At 45.1% G+C, this 25812-nt stretch overlaps 1 protein-coding gene and 1 non-coding gene across 2 annotated transcripts; both read left to right on the forward strand.

Annotated features, from left to right (window-relative positions):
• The first annotated feature begins 1868 nt into the window (after window positions 1-1868).
• Window positions 1869-23304, forward strand: gfod1 (glucose-fructose oxidoreductase domain containing 1). Its single transcript, XM_028970000.1, has 2 exons — window positions 1869-2616; window positions 18711-23304. Exons 1-2 carry the CDS (start codon window positions 2364-2366, stop codon window positions 19631-19633), a joined length of 1176 nt encoding a protein of 391 aa, XP_028825833.1. The 5' UTR covers window positions 1869-2363; the 3' UTR covers window positions 19634-23304.
• Window positions 3651-3722, forward strand: trnaa-ugc (transfer RNA alanine (anticodon UGC)). Its single transcript has one exon. It is a non-coding gene; the product is annotated as a tRNA-Ala (tRNA).
• Window positions 23305-25812: the final 2508 nt, after the last annotated feature.

Below are 25812 nucleotides of genomic sequence, written 5' to 3' on the forward strand. Positions count from 1 at the left end.
GTAGGCAACAATCGGTTTAGCCAGAGAACTATTGATTCCGAAAAAATGCTACCAGCAGAACCAATTGAACCAATTTCGGTAAACCAGTGGGGGCGTTGTGACAAGCTGAAGTGGACATTCAAATTGAATTGTCCATCAGAGATGCGGGAGAGACAAGTCAGTCAGTAACGCGTGCCTTCAAATTTTCAAGAAACCTTTGCGGCGTGTGTGTTCAATACATTTACATTTATGGAATTTATCAGACGCTCTTATCCAGAGCGACTTACAATCAGTAGTTACAGGGACAGTCCCCCTGGAGCAACTTAGGGTTAAGTGTCTTGCTCAGGGACACAATGGTATTAAGTGGGGTTTGAACCTGTGACTCTGTAGTCTTCTGGTTCATAGGCAAGTGTGTTACCCACTAGGCTACTACCATCCCATCAATAGACAGGAGATAATTGTAATCTATGCTGGTATTGCTGTCACCACCTTTTTTTTTAGATTAGTAATGCTAGAGGAGTGAAAATATTTATTTAAATAAACACACACACACACATTTACTTAACTCCAGGTCCTAACAGTACAAGCACAACAGTCACAGTAGTCACAATAACATAAAAAATTTATGCAGCATGCAATCTTGTGGTTGCCAGGGCAATGGTGGCCTAGTGGTTAAAGAAGCGGCCACGTAATCAGAAGGTTGCCAGTTCGAATCCTGATCCGCTGAGGTGCCACTGCTCACCAAGGGTGATGGTTAAAAGCAGAGGACATTCCGTTGTGTCACCGTGTGCTGCGCTGCAGTGTTTCACAATGACAATCACTTCACCTCGAAAAACACGGCAATATAAAACATCCCCACCCTCTACACTCATAACCAGGCCGAATATACTTGCTGCTAACTATGCACGTTTGTGTGCACGTACAGCCGTGGTCCGCATCCTGCGTGTTTTGCGGATACAGATGCAATACCTGCATACTGTAGCATTTGCAGCCAATAGGGCTGGGCTTGTTTACATATGGCCGCCTCTGGGGGTAGTGAGGCCAGGTTGTACCCACCATTAGGGCAAGTGTTGGGTGAGTGGGTGGGCTGTCACCTGGAAACTGGAGGTAAATAGAGCAGGCAAGGGGCATATAGTGACTTTAGGTGAAAGCCTCCACTGTTGCCTGCTGCTGTCCTCTTGTTGTGCCTGTTCCTGGTGTTAGAAGTTCTGGTTAATAAAAGGCTTCTCAGCTGTGTCATCGTCTCTTCTCTCCTCATCACTGAGCTCGGTCGCCACAATACTTTTGTAGGGACAGTGTTGCGACAGATGACTGTTTAAAGATATAGGTATTCATTCATTTAGTCGGTTTGCGGCCTCGACACTGGTGGTATCACACTACAGATTACGACATAAGCATTTCAGCACAAACGTTAACAATTGTGTACGGATGCGCATACGTAACTCACAGCACGTATACTTCCGCTCACAACGCACACACTCTCAGCAGGAGAGAATTAAAGTTCCTCAGCCACAGACACAGTCCCTGAACTCTACAGGACATTCATCTTCGCCCGGCGACGGACACGCCCCCCCATACTCCTCCCAACTTGGTACGCTCTGTACCGCTTCCATGTAACCCCGCAATTCACAGGTGCAGCCCACTATACTGCAGGGGGGCGGCCACACCCTCCCAGCAAGAGCCGCCTTAGCCGAGTCGCTAATGTATTTACAGATAACAAAAACCACGTTCCCATTCACGGTAATAATAATAATTTGACGTATTATAACACAATAATTTCTAAGCACTATAATTTGTAACCCTATGACAATTAACAGCGGGTAGAAATTCCGCTTCTATAGCTTCGATGCTAGGTGATGCTAACACAATAATCGCCTTCTAATCGTAGGTTTTAAAAAGCGCCTTCTTATTTATGTCGGCTTCCTGGGATTCATTTCGGGGGCTGGGCTCCGGAACCACGAAAAACGAGCGCATTTTCCGGGGCTCACCTGCGTTGTGACGCCGCCGACGCTCCTCACGTCTGCCCGGTGGGGCGGGGCGGGATGAACCGGGAGGCTGACGTACGGCGCGCCGAGGACGGCGTTGCAACATCGCTTCGCCCCGCAGCCGGACCGCCACAGATCAGCCCGATGGACCCGGAGAGGAAGAAATCCAGCCGCTGACGGAGAGTCGAATGCGAAAACGGGGACGCAGCGGCGAGGATGGTGCGTCGCTTTAGACAAACGCCCGCTTCAATTCACCGCTAGTTTCGTTTTATTTGACCGGAATGGGTGCGAGGAGAACGCGCGGCGCCGGCTCGCTCCGTGCAGGTGGCTGGCCAGCAGCGTCCGCGACGGTGAAGGAGAAGCCCGGGACCGAGCTGTGATCGCGGCCGCAGGCGAGCCATGCTGCCCGGGGTCGGCGTGTTCGGCACCAGCCTGACCGCCCGGGTGATCGTCCCGCTGCTGAAGCAGGAGGGCTTCGCCGTGAAAGCTCTGTGGGGCCGGACGCAGGAGGAGGCGGAGGAGCTCGCCAAGGAGATGGACGTGCCGTTCTACACCAGCCGAATCGACGACGTGCTGCTGCACCAGGATGTGGATTTGGTCTGCATCAACCTGCCGCCGCCGCTAACGCGGCAGATCGCCGTCAAAACGCTGGGTAAGATGGAGCCGGCGGACCGGGGGGCTAATCGGTGCTGGTAAACGGGTTTCAGCCCAATAAATCCAGCACAGGAGCATCAAGTCGGTGGAAGGTGGCCGAGGAGCGAAATGGTAGCCGGCATCGGGTCGGGCGATTAAAACAACGATGCGATGTGAATTATACGCGATTTCAAATTATAAAAGCAAAAAAAAAAAAGAGCAAAGTTTAAACCACGTTTCTCAAAGTATCGCGATAAATCGCACTATATCGATTTTTTTTCGCTCCCACCTTTATTGTAAATATTTATGTCTTTTTTTTTTTTTTTTTTTTTGGCCTCCTGTTAGCAATAATCAGCTAAATTTAAACATGTTAAGACGGCACCCCGAGTCCTGTAATACCGGTGTATGGCACCTAATCACACTGTTAATTGGCCGACCGTTGCATATGAACGGTATGGAAATACGTCTTTTTTTTTTAGGTGTGCCCGTCCAGTGGTATAATTTTTTTTTTTCCCCTCCGTGCTGCTTTCTCGAACACTGTTTCCGAACCCACGTCCCCCCAGTTGCTGGGGCAGACAGCCTGGCCTGTGCAGGGCTTTAGTGGCAGCACAAAATAGCCACTGGGGTTCGTGCCCGTTGTTATTTCCGGGCCTGCGATCGTGTCCACCAGCCTAAAATTATCCCACGTTGCGGCGAGAACTTCAGCTTGGGACCTAATGACACGTGTCATTATCCAGGGCGCCTTACAGTCAGTAGTGACTGGGACGGTCCCCCTGGAGACACCCGGGGTAAAGATCAGGGACATAATGGCAGGGTTTGGACCTGTGACTTTGTGCTCTTCTGGTTCATGCTTTTGCAGATGTTTAAATCAGCCTTTTAGTCCACAGAAAACCCTGGTGTGCAGGATATCTGATGTTGATGCCTGTTGATAAGCTGGGATCACACCGGGATAAAGTTATAATCTGCCAGTGCTGCCCACACAGAGCGAGCCCTGGCACAAATATTTAATATTAAATACTGCCCTGCCTCACTCTGCACGTCTTTGTTGTTGAAGGGGATGTAGCTCAGTGGTAGAGCGCATGCTTTGCATGTATGAGGCCCCGGGTTCAATCCCCGGCATCTCCAGGTGGCTCCTTTTGGGGCAGTGGTGGCCTAGCGGTTAAGGAAGCGACCCCGTAATCAGAAGGTTGCCGGTTCGAATCCCGAGCCGCCAAGGTGCCACTGAGGTGCCACTGAGCAAAGCACCGTCCCCACACACTGCTCCCCGGGCGCTGGTCATGGCTGCCCACTGCTCACTCAGGGTGATGGGTTAAATGCAGAGGACAAATTTCACTGTGTGCACCGTGTGCTGTGCTGCTGTGTATCACATGTGACAATCACTTCACTTTACTTTATCTTTATCACGTCTACCTTGGTTGTCAGAATGCTGTCCACCGGAAATAGTGTTGGTATGAAGATATTGAGTGGGGGTTTTGATTTTTTTTTATTAATTTTTTGATTTCTGTGTTTTTTTTAAATCAACATTTTAAAAGTTGGAGGGAGATTTCTCTCCGGAGATTTTCTACGCAAGCTTATGCCGGGCTTCCGATGTGAGCAGTGGGCATCTTCAGCTACGTGTTTTTGACCTACGTGTTTTTGGTGTGGAGACCACCGAAGAGGTTCACGCCTGCAGTGTCATATCTGCGGCGCTCTTTTATTACCGGACTAGACGGCCTACAGCCTGTATTTGTCTGTATTTACTATAATCTTTCTCGACTTGAAGGGTACTTCTGAATTGTCGGCGTGTGTTGTGGTAACTGCAGTGCTATGCAATGGTAATTTTGACTAGAACGGGTCGTAGAAGTGTGAGCCGGGGTGACCACGCTGCTCGAACTACTAGCTGAGTCATAATGCAAATCCACTTCCCCTCTGAAAGAGGCGGGACGATCCCTATCTGCTCCGTGCTGACATGTTTACCTGGTGCCGTTCCTCGATAAGGCTAATCAGCTGGCCCAGAATAGGAGTACGGGCCTGGAAAATATCGTACCCAACGCCGGTGGCCTATTCACGTGGTTTTAACAGAAGGACCCCGGATTTCCCCGGGCCGCGCCCGCACCGCCTGCGTCACGGAAAACCGGTCCTTCCTGCCGGTCCGCATTGCTTGTCTGAGGACCGGGATACCCTACCCCACCCTCCCGCTTCAGCGTTTTGTTTTTTTTTTGCCAGAACTTGGCGTCTGTGAGCACACACGTTGGGATTCTCGCGAGGGTGTGAAAAAGTGCGTTGATGCTGGGTTAAGATGAGCCCGTCGGCGTACGAATAGGGGGAGTTTCTCGGCGTTCAGGACTTTGCGACTGATCCTCGGGCCACTTTTTTGCGCTTCAGGCCCAGATTGCGCTAATGCATTTCAGTGTGAATTCATATTACAGCGGAAAACCTTGTGTCGCAGTGCCGCAATCCAAGATGCCGCGCCGTATGCAGATTCACGCGGGTGTCTATCTCTCGCCGCTCGGCACCGAGCGGGCCACGCCGCTAGCGGCCTGTGGATAACTCGATTGACCTTTTGCGGCGCGCTGGTGTCTGATGCAGACACCAAAAGACTGCACTATCAGGTAACAGGTCGGCCACTGATGCAAGCAGACGTTTCGTCAACACGGCCCCCAAGAATGGAGCGAGCCTACCTAAAACTGGAGTTATTTACTCGCTGGAAACTATAGTTCCTGCTTGCGCTCTAGTGATGGTTTTTTTTTTTTTTTTTGCCAGAAAACCTCTGAAAGTTACCAGCGGTGGCATTCCCATGCTTGTCCTGAATGCATGTGCTTGTTCCGGACGATTCCCAGCTCTTCGCGTTAAGCTGTCTCGATGGCCATTTACATGCTAATGCGGCCGGTAGAGAGGGAGAGACTGCCTTGGTTTCGGGGGGGAAAAGGGGACCTGTGAAATTGGCTTTGTTCCGTAAATGAAATGCCCCACAGAGCTCGTTTTGCCGCTTTAACCACTGAAAAGTGAGCATTCCAGTGCATGTGTGTAGGGTGCGCCGCATATCATGGCTTTGGCACCTCAGGCCTCTGTAGGTGGGAGCTTTTTATACTTACGAGGCTTCCCATAAAGAAGAAGTCTTATCCCTGATTTAAAATGCAAAATGTACAACTTAAGTCATTGTGAAACAGCAGTAGGTGTCTCAGTTTGTTCATCCTAGGAATTCCTGACGTTTTCCCAGTAGCCACGCCTTCAGCAGGTGATCAGGTTATCCGAGAAGCTGACCTTCTCTATCATGTAAACCAGCAAATATCTCACTCATCACTTATCCTTATGCTCATCTTTTTTTTTCACTGATAAAGAAAGAAAGCAGATTGTTCTAAAGGGAAAATAAAGCATTTGTCCTTATGGGATGGGTCATACGGATTTTCTGTAAAGGCAACCGACTTGAGCAAATCCCATGAGATTGTAGCACATGTCCTAGGGTCATTTAGCCCAGCGCAAGAGCTTTTTTTAATCAAGTCTCCTGACAAAGGCCTATTTTTAGTCTGACCCACCCTGTCATCCTTTTTTACGTTATATTTTCCTCCAGTCGTGAAATCCAAACGAGCATTTTTATATGTGAAATCCTGTTTTTAAAGATTGATATTTTTTAATGCCATGAAACAATATTTCTATATCTGTGGTAATGATATGAATGGAGTATTTGTGCACGTTGATGTGTTTGAATGCAGGACAAGTGTGAGCGAGCAGGAAAACGTAGGCTGCCTTTCACTCTCGCTTCCTGCAGTACGAGTCTTTGTGTGGTTTGTATGTGAATAACCTTCACATTCACAGACTTGAACATTTATTTTCACCCTGGGACCGTCCCTGGTGCAGCATGAAGTGTCACAAAATGTGACACTTTGAGATTGTTGCATGCCCAAATGCACTTCTTCTGTTTTACCCACAAAAAGGGCCCCGTATCACCCAATAAAGACGAATTGGAAAATGTTCTGTGGCGCAGACCTCCAGGGGTGAGAATGTCTGTCTGTGTGGGTTTGTCTTGTTGATCGCAGGAAACAGGAACTTCGTTGTTGAGGCTTGCAACAACGGCAAAAAGATCTTTCCTTTTTTGCATTGGTCACCTAGCAAGTCATTGGTTTCAGCCATCTCAATTTATAACGTCCTGCTTGCCTTCTTTTATATTAGGCTGGCTTTTAAAAATGGAAAGAAACGAGAGTCGTGATGCCTTGGCCACATTACCCTACAGCCACTATATCAGGTCTAATTGGTGTATGTTGCATGAATTTTCTTTGCAGGGTTCCTACGGTGACTAGAAACGTGAAAAGGTCATGGACTTTGAAAAGAGAGTTTTCGAGGCCTTTAAAAAAGGTTTTGGAATATATAAACCTATATAGTTATGAAAAAGGTCATTGAAATTGGATTGACGCATGAACGCCTAATGATGTAAATAGTTCCTGTAAGACTGTGTGAGAAACGCTTTGCTACGTTTACAACTGCAACGTTTAAAACTGGTCGTGAAAGTTTGCCTTAGAGTAATTGTGAAAAAACGTTATTAAGCATTATATACAACTCTGGTTTTTATTTAGCTTGATTGACAGGCCTTTGTATGACCGGGTCAGGTTTCAGTTCTTTAATTCCTTTATCTCCGCTGTGCTCAGAAGAACACTCCCCTTTCCTCCCCGTTTCGGTTTTCTTACTCTTTCAAACGAATTTTGTCCACGTATTGATCGCATCTCTGGATAACTTATTCAAATTTTGCGCTGTTGGGTGGCATCGGTTGAGACCGCTCAGCATTTGTGTCGTTCCAGGACGCGTGTAGGGGTGTCTGGAGAAATCGCAGCCGTCTTTCCCATTTAACCCACAAAAACCGCCTTTTGTGTGTGTGTTCTCATTCAGAACGATCAAGCAGGGCTGCCGCACATTCCGCTCCTGGCAACGTGGCTGAATAATTCATCAGCTGGAGCTGGATCCTCTGGCAGAATGTGCTGCCATGTCGCCAGTTGACTTTGATGACTTCGGCCAACGTTTTCCTCCCCGCTTCTCTCCCAGATATTTCTGCACTGGAGCACTGGGCACCTCTGCAGCGCACCAAGCATATTCAAACTGCCATTTTACGCAGCCCTGTAAAACATGGGCCTACACGTTGAGGAAAAACCAAAAAGCAGCGACCCATTTCTAAATACGTTTGGCTTCACTGTATTTTGTGAGTGTATAAAAATTCTGAATTTTTTGATACTACCTGTCTTTAGTATCTTTGACTTTTGCCTTGTCTCATAGTCTTGTCATTGTAAAAATAATTTGATGATAATTTCTATAATACTTTGTACTGTGCAAACATGTGCAATTTCATACAGCAATTCCTCGGCTTTACACAATTTTCAGTTTTTCACACTAGAGGTGTGAACTTTCAATGGTCTCCCAAATTGATTTGATTACTATTATCAGTGCCTCGATATCGATCGTGATGCATCACATACATTTTCTACATGGTCACATGATGTTTTCAACTACAAGAGTTAAGGCCTGGATCTCCTGTGTGGACGCTTTGATCTGCTACAATGAGCAAAAAAAATAAAATCCTGTTCATCCACGCTCACCTTGTAGCAGTCGTATATACTGGTAGTTCTCCTTTAAGTGCACACGGCACTATGTTGTGGGCGGAGTTAGTCGTCTGCCCCGGTCCTGATGCAAATGAACTCTCCACCAAGCAGAGGAACCGAGCAGACTGGTCCAAGCTCCTTTGGTCCCTTTATTTATTAATTTTGTGTTCCATAAAAGCATCAACGTTTGGTACGTGTAGTGTCTCACGTACGAGCGATTACCGACATTTACCTGAGGTGCTGTAAGCATAAAGATTCTCTTTCTTCCCGGTGGGCCTCCTTTCTCCGCATGCTTCACCAGAGTTTCCTCCACTATGCACCAACCCATACCCGTTACAACCTGAACGGCAGAAAAATGGCTGATTCTGTCCTCTTACCTGCTCATTGGAGAAAATCCCCGAACCTTTTTCTCGCCGCAAGGTTCGGGGTTCAGCGCGAAAAAAAGTGCATTATCGTCTCCCAGTTAGAAGATTATGGACACTCAGAGGCTGTTAAGATCAGCTTTTTTCAAAGTGGCAGAAAGAAGACTCGCCTGCCTTGATTCTATTGGTCGCACGAAACTATGTGACTGCACGTCGCAAAGTTCAACAAATTTCAACTTTGACCGCGGTGCGAGTGGCCATGCTGCGTGAAACAGAGAGGCAGGCGCTGTGCTCAGATCAGGCAGCTACAGTCACTATCAGCACTGCTTTTTTTCAACGAGAATGTTTATGACGCTGCCAGAATATCACCAAGCATATCACCATTATGATCTAATCGATTATGTTCTGCACTGCGTCTGAGCAAAAACGTCCACATCTGCATTGCAATGCATTGATTATACCATTAATTCCAACATCCGTAGTGTTAACTGGCTCATCTGATGATTTGGATGGCTAAAAGATTCGACTCTGGCCTTCTACATTTACATTTACGGCATTTATCAGACACCCTTATCCAGAGTGACTTATGTTACAGATCCCAGCGCCCCGGGACTGTGACAGATTTAAAAAAAAAATGTATTTGCGTCTGTGGTTTCTGTATTTAACAGAGAAAACACAGGCAGGAATCATTAGTGTCGTTCGCTCATGCAGGCATTTCTTTATCTAAAGAAAATACATTTTACACTCAACTTTACAAACAATTTACATATTCTCACTTCCAGAATTACATTACATTTTCAGTCTTCTCACAGGTTAATCTCAACAGAAATACACATTCAAATATTACATTTGTTCAATATCTGCTATCACTTTTACAGAATCAACCCACATACTTGTGCTTTCAACCCATCGAACAACCATTTTCATAATAGTACAAACCAGTTTTACTTAACATAAATGCAATAAGTACTTTCAAAAACACCTTGAACAGAATCTTTCCAGTATTTTCCCATCCCACAGCACATCAGTGGTCTTAACATGTGTACACATACACATAAATAATACACTCAATCTACCTGGCAGTAGTAGCATGAACAAAGAAACGCGCACGGTGCGGCCACCATTTCACTGAACTACACGTGTCTTACACTTTTACTAACTCCACTTTTACTAGCCCCTCCCCCTGGAGCAACTTAGGGTTAAGTGTCTTGCTCAGGGACACAATGGTAGTAAGGGGGATTCGAACCCGGGTCTTCTGGTTCATAGGCGAGTGTGTTACCCACTAGGCTACTACCACCCTTCTACATATTAGGTACATGGAGCGTGTTTTGTATTATTTTCCCCCCACAAAAGTCTTTTCACAGACCGGCTGCATCTGTCCATGTGGGCCCAGTATTATTTTCTCTGCCAAACTAATTAAGGGAGGATGAGTCTAATTCAATAACGACTGTGACAAACTCCCGGCCCAAAGCAGAATATTAATGGAGGCAGAGACCGAGACACTGAGGGGCTTGTTTTCTCATCCGTCCAAGAAGAGCCATGCTTGTTTCGTGACCCAACATGACACGAGCTCACTAGGCAAGGTATACCAGACACGTGGTGATGCGTGGTTTTTACCAAGACAAGTGGGTGCTGGGAGGAATGAGGAATCATTTGCTCGAGCCAGCATGGTATGTAGTCACATGGTTTTTCTCTTTTTTTTTTTTTTTTTTCTTTAGTGTGGAATTTCCTCCGCAAGCTTTGTCGCCAGTGAGTGTGCGGAATGACTCACGGCACACCCACTACTTTTGTCATTCGTAGTGAAATGACACTGAGGGTGACCCTCTGTCACCAAATGGTGAGCCAAGCAGTTCCGTGGTGATTTCCACTGAAGTAACAATGCTGCGTAGACACCTTGGAAGGTTCTTTATTTATAAGACAATGTTCATTGACAGAAATCACCCTAAAAAGAAATGGCCATAGTGATGAGGGTGTTGTGGACATTTGTCTGCCTGAAGCCTCTTTCTCGTCCAAAAACTGCATGAGCCAGTTTGAATTGCTAAGATGGTGATTTTCTCTAATTGACCTTTTCCAGGCCAATTTTCTTCCTGTGTTACTGTGGATATGAGCGTTGCAATTTTTGTGCATTCTTTGCACGGTGATGCATCAATTAAATCAGTGCTTTTCCGACGTGACTTATGAATTAATTACTGGACAGCCTCTTAATGAGAAGCTAGATGCCAACAATTAGCATAATGGCCTACAGTTGGACGCCTTCTTGTTGTTATGCATGTCGTTGTGAGCGCATGCTTCGTTTGTCGGTAACTCCGTGAGCCACCCGACCGTCAGTTACAACGTGGTGCAGGAGGTTCTTTGGTGAAATGAGGAACACATGACCACTAAAGCTGTAGAGCCCACAGCGTAACCATTAGGCAGGCCGCCATAGATCTGTTTTGATCTATCTTCAGCGCTGACACAGCTTCTGTGTTATGTCGAGGAAATCATATTAGATTTGAATCGAATGATGATGCTGAGTCAATGTCGCTTAGGTTCAAATATTGCACTTGGACTTAGCTAAAAAACGGTATATTAAACTTACAATTCAGCACGGCAGGAAGAAGAGGAGGCTGAACGAATCGGCTCTGTCTTTGGAGTGCGTTTTAACACGGATGCAGCAGTGTAGCTGATTGATTGATTGATTGAAAGTCATCCCAGAGGGAAATTCAGAGGCAAGTCAGAGCTAATTTAGGTTTCTGATTCCCATGGAAAGATGCGGCAGTATCAGGCAATAAAACGGGTGCAAAAAAACACATCTAATGATGTTATTTGCAATGTAGAGTTTAGTTGTGTGTGTGTGTGTGTGTGTGTGTGTGTGCGCACATCGTCATGGCTCATTAGCTGGCATGCTAGAAGGGCAAAAGTACAATCAGTGTGTAATAATCCTGTGCTGTTAAATATATTGTCCTTTCGTTAGCCGACCGACATTTTATGGTTTGTTGTTTTGCATTGTGCCCTAATGAGGCGAGGGTAGCCCAGTGGCTAATTAGTCCCCGAGGGGAGTAGAGCTTGACGAAGCACACGGAACGATGACAGGAGATCAATCTCGTGCGCTCATGGAGAGAAGGGGAATCAAGGAGAAAGGCTGTCAGGTTCACAGCTCTCCTCAAATTGGCAGGAGAACAATTTCCACAAAGGACATGATCATGACTGACATTTTATTTCTTTTTCTGAAGTGTGGAGGTTAACTTTGTATTATTGCTTGTTTTGACTACGGATCAGGGCCAGTGTGGGATGTTCTGGAATGGAAGAATTGGAAACGTACCTATGTATGTGAGCATAGCATCCATAACCACATGGCAAGAGAGCAGTCCAGAAGGCTTTTTTGTCCTCACTGAGTAATGCTAATGTCCTCAATCTGCTGCCCTCTCCTCATTAAACTATAATGGTTCACTGTGAGGCCTTCTCTTTTAAGTGAATGTAAGTGAAGTGAATGGTCTTTTAAGTCTCCTTCCCCCCACATCGTGTTTCTGTGAAGCATCCACATAGGTTCCCATAACTGTGGCGATATTCCATGCTCTTCTGATGTTTCTCATGATGGTTCTCATACTTTGATTATTAAAGTTCATTAATTAACAGGACAGCTTGCTAAGTGTTGATTGCTAACCATATCCCTGAGAGGATGGTTAAAGAACATCACGTGAAGTATAGAGCAATTATGCATAGCACCCTTGAGAAACAGCTCTCAACAACTGTTGATTCAGAACTTCTACGTTCTGTTTGTAGGCTCTTGTATATGTTCTCCATACATTTTTCTTCTTCTTCTTCTACTACTACTACTTGCAACTGATCCTGTTAGGGTTTTTTTTTTTCTATCCCCTGCTTCCTCTTCCACAAATGGATTTGATCAAAAGCTAAAGGTTGCATTTCCTATAGGAAGCAGCAATCAAACCACAATAGGCTGTTTTATCCGGCCAGGGTTGTCACTTTAAAAAGTATGAATACCCATGAATGCTCCATTAACATTTCTAAAGAGCGTGTTGGTTTTATGAGCTAAAAAGGAGGATAATGGCACAGAAATATAACGTTTTGGTTTCTTGGGAAACATCCTTTGCAATACCAAATCCCTTTTTGGAGTGAATTATTGATGAGCATTTTAGCGTTGGTTTTGACATTTATCCTCTCTCGGAAACAGAGTTAAATTGGCTGAAGGGGAGACGTTCTGTCTTCTGCACTGTTTTGATTTTGGTGGAAAGGCTAATTACTTCTGCACTAAATCAGCAACTGTTGACCTACTTTGATCATGAGATGAATCGCTCCCTGGACAAAGAGGCGCACCGCCTCTGGCACACCAAGGTTAAGATCAAGGAAAAGCTCACTCTTCCCCACTCTATCAATTTCTGTGGGACTGAAATGAAAATAATTCTACAGAGACAAGATGAGAATTGAGCGGGTAAGGAAGTGGACCCATAATTGGAAGGTTGCTAGTTGCTGAACCACCAAGCTCCTCTTGATCAAGGTACCTCTCAAAACGGTGATGTGTGCACCGTGTGTTGTGCTTTCTGGGGCAGTGGTGGCCTAGCGGTTAAGGAAGCGTCCCTGTAATCAGAAGATTGCCGGTTCGAATCCCGATCCCCCAAGGTGCCACTGAGGTGCAGTGAGCAAAGCACCGTCCCCACCGTCCTGTCATGGCTGCCCACTACTCACCAAGGGTGATGGGTTAAAAGCAGGGGACACATTTAGTTGTGAGCATTTCGATACATTTCGTTGGCACGTCAGCTTATGGTTGAATTCTTGGAGGTGGATTGGATTTTACCTTGTAGTTTATCATGGTACAACGTTCCTATGGTCATTAAAAACCTGGAAAAGTCATGGAATGTGAAAAGAGAATTTTCCAGGTCTTGAAAAGTTTTGGAATACAAAATAAACATATGAAGTCATGGAAAAGTCATTGAAATCTGATTGTATAAAGAAGACTTTTTCTACGTTTACAACTACTACGTTTGAAACTAGCTCAGGTCTATAGTATCTTTGTTCGCTTTATGTAGTGAATCATGTGGTGTCGTTGCTTCCATATTCCAGCACCTCTGCTGCCCTGTGTCTCCTTTTAAAAGTCGTGTACATTACAGCTGGTGATACATCCCGGAACCTAATGGGCTCAGGCTTGTGCGAACTTTGAGGAAGAAACTCTGTCGTTTAAGTTAAGCTTTTCAGGGTTGTCATACGTTTAGTTAACAATATTTTGGTCAATTTGAGGTTTTTTTTTTTTTCAAATTTGCTGCAGAGAACATATGATCATGAAAATTTGCCTTAGACTAAAAATTCTTTAGTAAAAATGCGAGAACCCTGTGATATAATGATCTTCAGCGATACATCTTTTGGTGTATTTTGACAAAAATATTTGCTGATTTGACACCGCTTTAAAAGCCTTGTTTGCAGAAGCTCTAGTTCTTTCCGCTGGGGCTCTTGGTTGGAGGAGGTGCTGTCGTCAGCCTGCTGAGAGGGAGTTGGAACGGACTCTAGTCCCAGATCGATGCAGTGCAGTACGGGCTGGTATGAATCACCCACGATAGCTGTAACTCAATCCCAGACCTGTCCCCACGGCTTCTAGCTCCGAGGAGCGTTAAACCCTCATCCCATTCCCGCCTTCCTTCCCCAGGCATCCGTATTGTATGTGCGTCCGTATTTAGCTGATATTATCTGTGCTTCTGTAAGAACACTTACCACGCTGAGCCCCTTTTCCCGTTGTGTGGCTACTCGTACGTCATATCCGTATCCGTAGACACACTGCGTTCGCGGGGAAAATATTTGTTCATTTGCGTTTGCAGAAGTGTAGCTCAGACCGCAGGGCTTATCAACTGCCAGCGTCCCTGCGCCTGTGGACACGGGTTGCATTAGAATATAGAGCAGCCATGCAGCAAAGGCCCAGATGATTTGTGTGGCACAGGAACAAGAGCAGAAAGCAGCGGGGCGCTGCAGGAAGCCGGCTACATATCTGCTGTAGTCACAATGATGCAGATGCGAGGTGCTGTGTCCTGAAAATACAGCTGTCAAACACACACACATATATACACAATTGTATCACAATAATGCTAATCAGGAAGGATTGTAATCACGGTGTCAGGCTACATTCTAAACTTGTGTTCAGTATATGTATTAGTGGTGTATGAAAAATACATATTATACATTTAGAGATTCTAGCAATTTTCAAAACTATAATAATTTGTATTATTTTACATTCAATGATTTGTAGTAAATAGAATATATGCATATGAACAGTCTATAGTGATTTGTATTAAATTGGTATTTACTTAATGTGTATGGACATGGCAGGGTCAATGTTTTAAGAAAAATATCAATATATCATGATAAATTGAATTTCATAATATTTATTGTATCATCAAATTCCTGTCAATACCAAGCGCTTATTGATACTGTATGTACTACTAGTACTACTGTTGCACTGACGTATGTATTGTGTGTATCTCTGTCCTGCACTTTATTAAACAATTGATTATCTATTCATGGGTGTTTCGCTAGAAAAACTCGTTATTTGCATTGATTTGCGTCAGTGTGTTGATTGGAGCCTTGTCTGTGCATGTGTGAGTAGTGAGTAAGCGTGTTGAGTGTGGAAGGGACCTGTTTTACAAGCTCCAGTTCTTGGATAGCGTGGGTGAAAATGCGTTTTTCTCTGCAATAATGAGGCGTGACTCCAATTCCTGAGGCTTCTGGCTCACCTTACTGTGTCGCTGCAGATCCTTACTTGGAAATTTTTCTCTCATTCTTTCTCAACATCACTGCCCCTCAGTATTGACTCATTGCAGGGATGGATTGTTAAGTGTTTTCTCGCCTCCTTTTGACTCACACGTCAGCCCGGTTACACCCAGCGCCTCAACGTAATTGAGAAATGGTCGTCGGTGCTTCATCACTTTTTATCCAATTCTGTCAGCAGACCAATTGTGGTTTGTGTTTCTGGATGTGAGATATATCTGATAGTTTGAAGCTTTTAAAATGTTCTGGATGTAGGGATGTTGAAATGAATCTCATAATCGATGCATCATGATGCAGACGTGGAGAATTCTGCATGGATGCAGTGCAGAACAAACGGTTACGTCATAATGCCATTACTTGGTGATATTCTGGTGGAGGCATAAGATTTCTAGTTAAAATGTAGTGTTGGTAGTGACTGTGGTGGTACAGCGCCACGGGCAGGATTTCGGCCTCGTCCACACGGACCTTTGAAATGAACGCCCTCTGAACCACATACAGATTTTTGCTGCGCTTTGTAGCTGCGTTTGATTGCTGCTTCACTGGGGTTTGATTGACGCTGCTTAACGCTCTTTGCTGTGTAAAGTTTATCGGGATGTCGGCTGAAATTGACGGAAAGAAAATGTTGCATGAAATGTTATCCAGAGTGACTTACAATCAGTAGTTACAGGGACAGTCCCCCCAGGAGACACTCAGGGCTAAGTGTCTTGCTCAGGGACACAACGGTAGTAAGTGGGATTTGAGCCTGGGTCTTCTGATTCTTAGGCAAGTGTGTTACCCACTAGGCTACTATTTGGCGCCATCCTAACACGCAGCCGACCAAACGCTGGTTCTGATCGCGTTCAGTCTACAGTCACGAACGGCAGAAAAGCGCCTGGTTCATACGTCCGTGTGAACGAGTCCTTAACTCTCATCTCACTGATTTATTTGAAAACATAATGTGAATTAATGTAGAATAATTGAGAATTGGATCGAACCATGACGCAAATCGTGAGGTGGTGTAATCTGAAATCACCTTCATAGCTTCTTCAGACGACACCGCACAGGTGAATTACACTCTGGAGCATAGTTCCCCTTTCATTATTTTGGAATTACCGCTGCGGTCTGTCCTCATAAGGACCTGCCGCCACGAACCCAAGGGATTTGTAGTCCATTGCAGGAGCCTCTTTGTTATGTATATGACGCTCCGGTCCCAGCTGGCCAATTTAGCCCCAACATGCGGGCCGGAGCATTTTCGCCCGTTCTGCGAGTTGAAACGCTTTCCTCCAGCAGTGAACCTGTCCCGGTTTGTTTTTCTAGGGCACGTCTCTTCCAGCCGAGCGTCCAACTGTATTAGTCACCCTCTGTGGGAGGACGGTGGCAGAAGGTGTTGGCTGGTTACAGGAGCCCACAATATGCCGTGTCATTTCAGACTGCACGTCATTGTGCAGAGCAAGTGGAGCTAGAAGAGGGTATTATTTTTCTCATATACACCTACAGGTATAACATAACACCTTCTTAATCTTAACGAAAGGACGGAGGCCAATTTTTTTTGTCGCCGTTGTTGAAGCGGCAATCTGAATCGCGGCCCATGCCGTCCCCGTGGCTTTGCGAGGAGATTTGAGCACAGCTACTGTATTATTGATGTGGCGCGACGTGCAGCAATCCCACCGGCGGTTTCTGCTCCATTAGCCGCTTCTCCTTTGAGCGCCGACCCCCCCACCTGCCAGACTGGCTCTTCGGTAATGCCAGCGCACTCAACTCCAAGCAAGCCGGGGTCAAGTGCATCAGGTCTGGTAACAAGCCAGACTTCAAATGAATGTGGGAAGATACTGAACTTCGTCATTACACAACGTGCTTTACCGCTACAGTATTGTGGATTTATTCTAGAATCATTTTGTGTCTCCAAATATTATCTGTTTGATGCGTGATGAGTATGGACGTCATGGTCTTTATTCCAAGTTGCCGTCTATGATGGAGATGGATTGTCATCTTAGTAAAGTGGCATGTATCATTTAGCTGAAGGGCAGGGACTTCCTCTCAGCACAGTCAACACCTCAGTGGAGGGGCCGCTCATGAGAGGTCACCTAACCCGAGCTGCTCTGTCAGTACGATGACACTGCTGTCACTGAGGTTTGTCCTAAGGGCCTCTCGTGAACATAGCAGTACTGACTCGCCCAGGCGAGCAGTCGCCAGAATCTGGCAATGTTAGTCTGGTAACATTGAAAAAGGCAAAAAAAAAAAAAAAAACAACCAATATTCAGAAGGAAAATTAATAATAATATATTACTTAAGGAAAAATATGATAAAATATCATTAAGGTGATCAATAATGATCAGGGTTGTACTGAAGCTTTTTATATATCTGAAATGAATTTGCATTGAAGTGAGCAGTGGGCAGCCATGAAAGGTTCCCGGGGAGCAGAGTGTGGGGACGGCTCATCACCCCGACCTTTTATATTGTGTTTGATTATGAGTGTGACTGGTAAAGAAAGGTCATTTGGAACATTCTGAGCTGTCAGCACTGTAATGGGTCTGACACAAAGCTCGGTGCTGTGTGTACGGTGTGAATATGAATAGGATTTTCCTTGGATCTCTGCAGGGCTACTAGATAACTCTCATGTATCGCAGTATTCTCGATTGGTGAACAGTTGCACAACGAATGATTGCTATCGCTACCCGATCTTTGTTGAAGTTGGTCCTTTCTGCCACTGACAGCCAAACCTCACACCCTTCGGTTTGACTCTTTGACGCTTCATGCGTACGCACAGTAATCTAATCCACTCTGCGACAAAGATGTAAACCATTGTACTATAAGCTCAACGTGTCTGGCTCTCTGAGGTTCTTGGCTGCCACTAGTGGACAACCTCAGGTCAGGCCCACTTCTTTTGTCATATCCGGGCCCTTTTCCCTATAGTGTGTGCGAAGTGGGTCAGTGGGATTAATTTCCTGCCCTGGAATTGCAATTGGGAGCTAATGAAGAGATTATCTGTGAAGTTCTTTTGTTGTTGTTCTCAGAGTCCAGGAAAAAGTTACAGCTCGAGGGTTGTTTCTTTTGCCTCTAGGATAGAGCTGCAGTGACCAGAGAAAACATTTGGTCGGTTCTCACTGGACAACCCAAAGAAGCCTTTGCTCTCATGGATGGCAATTGTCCAGGCTGCTTTTTTCTGTGATTTTAGGTTTAATTGGGACTTCACTCTTTACAACCAATGGCTCTTGAGTATAATGATCACATGACAGTTCTGCTAAAATTAACCTAGAACTTCACACCCATAATCCAAGGTTTCAAACTGCTACCACATTGAATCTCATTCATATTTATGAAGCCTTCAGAGAAGTTGGTCTTCATGAGGGATTTGCTGGTAGTAAGAAGCAAGATCTTAATTAGAGCTTATTTTATGTAACTTGACCTCGTTTCTTGTCTTCAGGATTGTAACGCTGTTTTTTTTTTTTTTTTTTTTTAAGGCATCGGCAAGAACGTCATCTGTGATCGCACGGCCACCCCACTGGACGCCTTCCGCATGATGTCTGCAGCCCAGTACTACCCCAAGCTGCTGAGCATCATGGGCAACGTGCTGCGCTTCCTGCCAGCATTCGTTCGCATGAAGGAGCTGCTGGAGGAAGGGTACGTGGGCGAGCTGTTGATCTGCGAGGCGCAGGTCCATGGCGGGAGTCTGCTGGGGAAGAAGTACAACTGGAGCTGCGACGACTTGATGGGCGGAGGTGGCCTCCACTCAGTGGGTAGCTACATCATCGACCTGCTCACCTTTCTGACAGGCCGACGTGCGGCCAAGGTGCACGGCTTCCTCAAGACCTTTGTCAAGCAGACAGACCACATCCGAGGCATCCGGCAGATCACCAGCGACGACTTCTGCACCTTCCAGATGGTGCTCGATGGGGGCGCCTGCTGCACGGTCACCCTGAACTTCAATGTGCCCGGTGAGTTCCGGCAAGAGGTGGTGGTCGTGGGGACCGCGGGGAGGCTAACCGTGAGCGGCACCGACCTCTACGGCCAGAAGAACAGTGGAGAAGGTGGTCGCGAGCTTCTTCTCAAGGACAGTACGCCACTGGGGAACGCCTCGCTGCCCGACAAAGCCTTCAGCGACATCCCCTTGCCCTACCTCACCGGAACCATCCGGATGGTACAGGCCATTAGGCAGGCTTTCCAGGACCAGGACGACCGGCGCACCTGGGATGGACGGCCGCTCACTATGGCTGCCACCTTCGAGGACTGCCTGTATGCCCTGTGCGTGGTGGACACCATTAAGAAGTCCAATCAGTGCGGGGAGTGGCAGAACATTGTAGTGATGACGGAGGAGCCGGAGGTCAGCCCCGCCTACCTGATCAGCGAAGCGATGCGCCGCAGTCGAATGTCGCTGTACTGCTAGCGCCACTTTCACGTTCCTCTGCTTGCATTGCTCTTCATACGGCCGTGTGGTTGCAGTGAGACTGTTAACAGCTGAACCATATCGCCCTCTACAGGCCGGGAGGGCCACGTAAGATACAGGATAGTTGCCACTCACTCACGGGAAGGGATACATTTCATGGGGTACCTCTCAGACTATAACAGCGGATAAACTTTCCTGTTTTTATCATGATGACTTGTGGATGAACTCTGCATTCTTGTGGACAAATGCAAACCTTGCCATAGGAAACAATGCAAGGACAACAGACTACCATGGAAATGGCGAAATCAGTTCTCTAGTTCCTCAGCAGAGGTAAATGTTGAAAACCCGTCGGCTGCTGTCCTGTATCTGCATACTGTGCGTGTATGTTTGTACGTTTGTACGCAAGTAAAAATCAATAGATTGGCTGGTAGGGCTTTTAGCGAGGAAGTCCCCCGCCTGACAGATACGCAATAAATCCATATGGAGTTCCCAGTGGGAAGAACGTCATGCCTGAACCTAAGATAATGCCTTTTTTTTTTTTTCTTTTTTGCGGATTGCTTCTTGTTAGTCAGGATTGACATACTGTAGTAAGTGGACTTGTGTGCAATCCTGTTTGGTCCCTTAAAACGTGGCAATATACCTCTGGTTATTCCTGCTGTTCTGCATGATTCCTGGTAGAAAGCCTCACATTTTATTCATCTACAGTCGAACAATCAGTGCTATAATGTGTATGGGCCATATTTTCAAGGTAGTTCTAGACAGAGTGATCATTATCTTGGCCATTGGCGCAAGGCAAATCAGTGTTTTATTCTAGTCTCTGCTGTACTGGTGGGTGCTCAAACACCAATAGGCACCCAAAATATTTGGCCCAAAGATGTGCAGCTCACCAAAATTATCGTTCTGGCCTGCGCCTTTTTGAGGGTCCCCATTAAGACTGCAGTAAACCAAGCAATGTTCTGCTATTACACCGCTTACTGTTTCAGACCCTGGCTAGAAGCAAAGTTTCATTGTGCTAAAATATATATTTAGTATATGACTGATAGAGGAGGTTGAGGAGTGACTGTACTGTTTAAATTGTCTTTGAGATGCCATACAGAGGACTCAAGTGTTCACAATTCATATAGCTTATAGTTTAGTTTAGTGAAACTACAGACCTACAAGCCAAAAGATTGATTTTTATATTGTTTCCCATCTGTTTTGTGTGTGTGTGTGTTGAACATGTGGTATTTTTGAGGGGGGTGGTGCATCTTACACTGTAGTGTCTACATGGTCCACAAGTGTCATGTGTATTTTATTTACCTGCTGAGAATGCAGCAGGAGTTTTTATACTTGTTCAGTGTAAAAGTATTTATTTTCAGCCTGGGTTTTTGATACTGGAATTGTGTGTGCGTATGTGTGTGTGTGTCAGGTGACAGGACAAAGAGAGGCCTTTTGAGCGTACGCTCCTACTGAAAGCATGCGGCACGCCCACTGTGATATTCCCAAATCCTGCCACCTCTGCCCTGACGGGACTACCTGGGGCAGCAGTGCAGGGCTTCTACCAGACAATGCAAACCACTGAAGGAAAATCATTCTTGGCGATGCAAATCCTGGACCACGTGGTGATGTAGTACTACTGCTCCTACCACTACTGTGGACAAGCCCCTGTACTAAGAGAGCAGCGGGAAATACATACATCACCTTTAATGGTGGCCCTTGATCCAGGCTGCATTGCAGCACCAGGTCAAGGTGTGAACTTTAGCAGTTCACACAGGGTCAAACAGTATTGCTTACACGCGTTGTGCAATAAGCTGCTGGAGCAATTTTGATAAACCTGGGTAGAGTCCATGTGACTATAGCAGTTTTGTTTATCAGTATTTGTACCTGGTGACTTGTGCAACTGATGGCAAAAAAAAACTGACCAAGGTCCCCAAGAATGAGTTTCCCCACAATAATCATTTGTCTGATTGTACAGAAAGCCAAGTAGATGATTATCTGTGACGCTTTGTCACTGTGTTCCCAGAACCTGCACTGATATTTTGAGTCATTTTATTTTATTTTATTTTTTCCTTTGCTCCAACGGCCTTCCGAGTCCCCGGTTTGCATCGGATGAATGCAAACGGCTGGTTCTTAACCACAAGACTGGACTGTTCCACCTGTTCTATTTGTTGAAGTTTTTTTTGGTTTTGCTACCTGGTTCTCAGAGGCTCGGAAGAAGCCGAGGTCTCGCTGCCAATGCTACTTTTCTGTCGTTATTCGACCTGCTCGTGGCGCATCTGGTTCTTCTTTAACAAAAACCAAGGAAAAAAAGGAAGACTATGCAGCCAAGATAGAACAAATGTTACAACTGGAAATGTCAACTGTGTGTGTGTCTGTCTGTGAAACTATATTATCTTCCTTTGGGGCAGCATTTGCAAATGCAGCATATAGACGGTTAAATGCAAAAGTGGATGAATTTGAGACTGAAGGGGTGAAATCAAGGTCTCCGACACTGGTGTGCCAGGTTAACAGTCACCATCACAGCCACCATTGATCAGAAGGAAAGCCTGGTTGCCAGGCTAAAAAGTGAGGTTGGGGTGGGGGGCTGCCAGACCCCCTTCTGTGGGAGGTGATGGACGACGGGCGTCTCAGGCTTTCACAGGAGGCCATTAGAGTACGGCGGGTTATCAGCGCCATCGCCATCATCCCTTTCTACACCCACAGACCTGCATCCTAGCAACCAGCACATCTGCAAAACGACCCATCTTAGATGTGTTTTTTTTTTTTTTGGCTGTGTCCATCCTTTGTTTTCTCTTTCTCCCCACCTTCCTTGCCAGGACCTCTAGTGGTCAGAAGTGAGCACAGTCACTCGTACACACAGGGAGCTGGTTTGCCAGATATGTGTTTTTATTTATTTTATTTTAATTTTTATACCAATGCAGCTCAGCTCTTTTTTGTCATGGTCACTTTGCATGAAAGTGGCAAGGGTCTCAAGATGACAGAAAAGATATGTGTTTTTTGTTAATTTTTCTTATTTAATTTTTATTTTTTGTTTTTTTGGGGGGCTTTTTTGAGGCTACCAAGGCAGCTCAGATTTGGCTCTTTTTTTTCCTGGTCACTATGCACGAAAGTGGCAAGAGTCTCTAGATGTCAGAAAACGTATCTGCAGCCATCTTGCCTTTGCAAATGCTGCCCACTCTGTTTGCTCTATCGCTCAGATGTTCCTTAAAAAAAAAAAAAAACGTGAAGCTGTATTGACCTGTGACTATTTATTGTACTGTATGTATATTGTGGACCGCATGGCTCTTTGAATATATTTTGAAACCAACTGGCGCATATTTATCAGCCCTTAACTAGAGAATGTACTGTATTAGGAGCATAGAGTTTTCTGTTTCCTGTATCTGCTGGACGCTGGGACGGCGACCTGTCATCCCGAGGGGGGAGAGCAGCTGGGGTCAACAGGAGAAACAGTCCTGCTCAGCATTGCTTGTGTGTATAAATGGGTGTGTGTGTGTGTGTGTGTGTGTGTGTGTGTGTGAGAGAAGTTTCAGAGAAGGCGGACTGATGTGTGTACAGATTATTGCTTGGTTTGTTGCTTGTTTTAATCAAACCCCCCCCCCTGGAGTTTGGTAGCAGCTATATGGTTCAAATGCAGCCCTCATCAGATGCTGTGTTTTTCTATAGAATAAAAATGATATATATATATATATAAACCATAAAGGCTTGTTGTCTTTTTTTTTTTTTTTTTCCCTTTTTGTCAATAAAACTCTTTGCTTTTGTGAATTGTCTTAATTTACCCAGCTGGCTTAGCAGTTAATATCAAAAGAGTGAAATGTGCCATGGAAGAATTTAAAATGGGGTAAAAGGGGAAAGTAATTTATTGTCGATCATTTATTTATTTATTTTTAATGACTCTTTGCTGTTCCATCCAGTTGTGTGAAAAAAAATGGTGTTTACCCCCCCTCTGGTGGTTAACGGGGGAACTGCAGATTTTAACTGCATTATGAGGATGAGTACATTCCCTTATCATATCAGCCCTGTAACACATTATAGATCCATAGACTTACATAGATTTTTTCCTATTGTTCTACCTGTTCATGTTTTTCTTTTATCCTCTCTTTTTGTATGTTTATCTCCCTTTTTATTATAGCAGGGCCAGATTAACCCAGTTTGATTAAGCCACTAAAAACTATTTGGAGCTTGCAGGGGGAAATGTGTGTAAGATGCGTCAATGGACCGCGTTACATTTTTGTACAACCATATGCTCCTTTCTTCCTATATAAATAAATATTAGTATATTATAAGATTTGAAATTAGTAATAGGCCTATGAAACCGGTAGTTGTTTGTGCAATTACATTTTAATTATCCTCTGAAGATTTTCAGGGAGTGACAGCGGTTTGGTAAAAGAATGGATCTGCTCTAAACAGCCTACGCTTTGACTTACTGCGATGGAGTGCATTATTTATTCTGGCAGCAGTGGTCACAACGGCTCATGTACTGATATGCTGGAATATTGTACTTCTCCTGATCGCCACCGGGGGTCAGCCTGCATCTGGTTACACTCATCTCGGGTTCGAGGCATGTCGCTGTGTTTAATCTGTTTGCTTTCTCGTGATCCCGACTCTTGCTTGGAATAACGTGGGACCTAAATAATTGCTCTCAAATAGTCACCCTGCTGTCGCCACTGAATGCGGCTCTGATGCTGACGAAGAAGGCGTAACATATTCTACTCCTGTTGCATCCTTTTGGTGCCAGGAAGGGGGATGTGTTTCACTGTGCTGATCAGCACACATTCCTTATTTGTTCAAAGGTGCTTGTAAATATGTACCAAAACTGTGAAAATGTGCAACATAATTTTCACCATATCAACCATATACACAGCCATAAAATAACCATATATCAGAGGCTCATCAGATGTTTAGTTTTTACCTAGTTTATGTTTAGGTACTTTGACAATGATTCACTCTGACCGGCCATAGATGTTTCATCGCTAGCTGCTCTCTCCTCACACACAACTCAGAATTTCCAAAGACTGCTCTGCCAGTACGGTGCAGGAAAAAAAACAGTTCCTGTTTAAAACGCCTCTCTTTTTATTGGAGTTCTTTTTTTCCCCTCTGTCGTTCTTATCTGACAGTCTCTTTTTACCGTCCTCTTTCCCATCCCTCTGACTACAGAGACAATTGTGTTTGACTCCATTATCACCACTTGGCCTCGGTCCTGCGCCATTATAATAACTGGAACTGGATGGACTTGCATGGCGTAACTTGCATAGCGAATGTGCATTAGATAGATTAGAAGTCATTTAACAGAGCAGACATTGCCAGACAAGTGGCGTACAGTAGCGATTCGAAAGCGATAAGATGCACAAGAACATGAGCAAATAGTTGTTTGAAGTGATCTGTTACATAGAGTACATACGTGGTTTATTACAATGAGACTGAAATGTTTGTAACCTCACGAAAGCAGTTCTGAAATGTAGGACGAATAGCAGATAAAAGACACCATGTAATTTTTTTTTTTTATAGCAACTGAGATGGTCTATGGGAACTGGATGAGCGATTTGTGCAAAGGTAATCAGAAATATAAACCGCTGTATAGATAACATACAAAGCTTATTGTATATTTTAGCCCTTTTTGCATAAATCACTCCAAATGGGGAAAAAAGGTCAGAGCCACTGTGCTTTCAGGAAAACGGGAAGCGTAAGGACATTCCAGGTCGTCCAGGTCACTCGCTACTCCACTCTCAGATGAGCCTGGTGTGAAGTGACCGTGGTTTCCCGCACACGGAGCCTTTCCGTTCTGATATTTTGGTTCTAACGTGCGGAATATAGCCAGAGATCCACAGGTGACACCTGAGAGTGCAGTCTGGAGACAAGGTGGCCTGCTCTGTACCCTGGCAGTCACATGACTCTTCCATCATGGGAAATAAATGCTTCTTTTTAGGTCATTTAGTATGTGGTGGCTTTAAAACTATTAAGTGTTAAAAAGCCTTTCAGTGCTGGTGGAAATCATGTTATAAATTCTGAATCATGATGCAACAGGGCAACAATATAGACAATTAAATCATATATTTAAATGTATTTACCTTATATTTATTAATGTTGGCCAGATCTTAAAACCGACACCTAACACTGAAATTGAACAATTTATCATGGATACCACATAGAACAAATCCCTTCAAGAAGTGCACACGCCTGTCAAACAACTGGCAACGTGCATC

This window comes from Denticeps clupeoides, chromosome 2 (genome assembly GCF_900700375.1).
Source record: "Denticeps clupeoides chromosome 2, fDenClu1.1, whole genome shotgun sequence".
Lineage (NCBI taxonomy): Eukaryota > Metazoa > Chordata > Actinopteri > Clupeiformes > Denticipitidae > Denticeps > Denticeps clupeoides.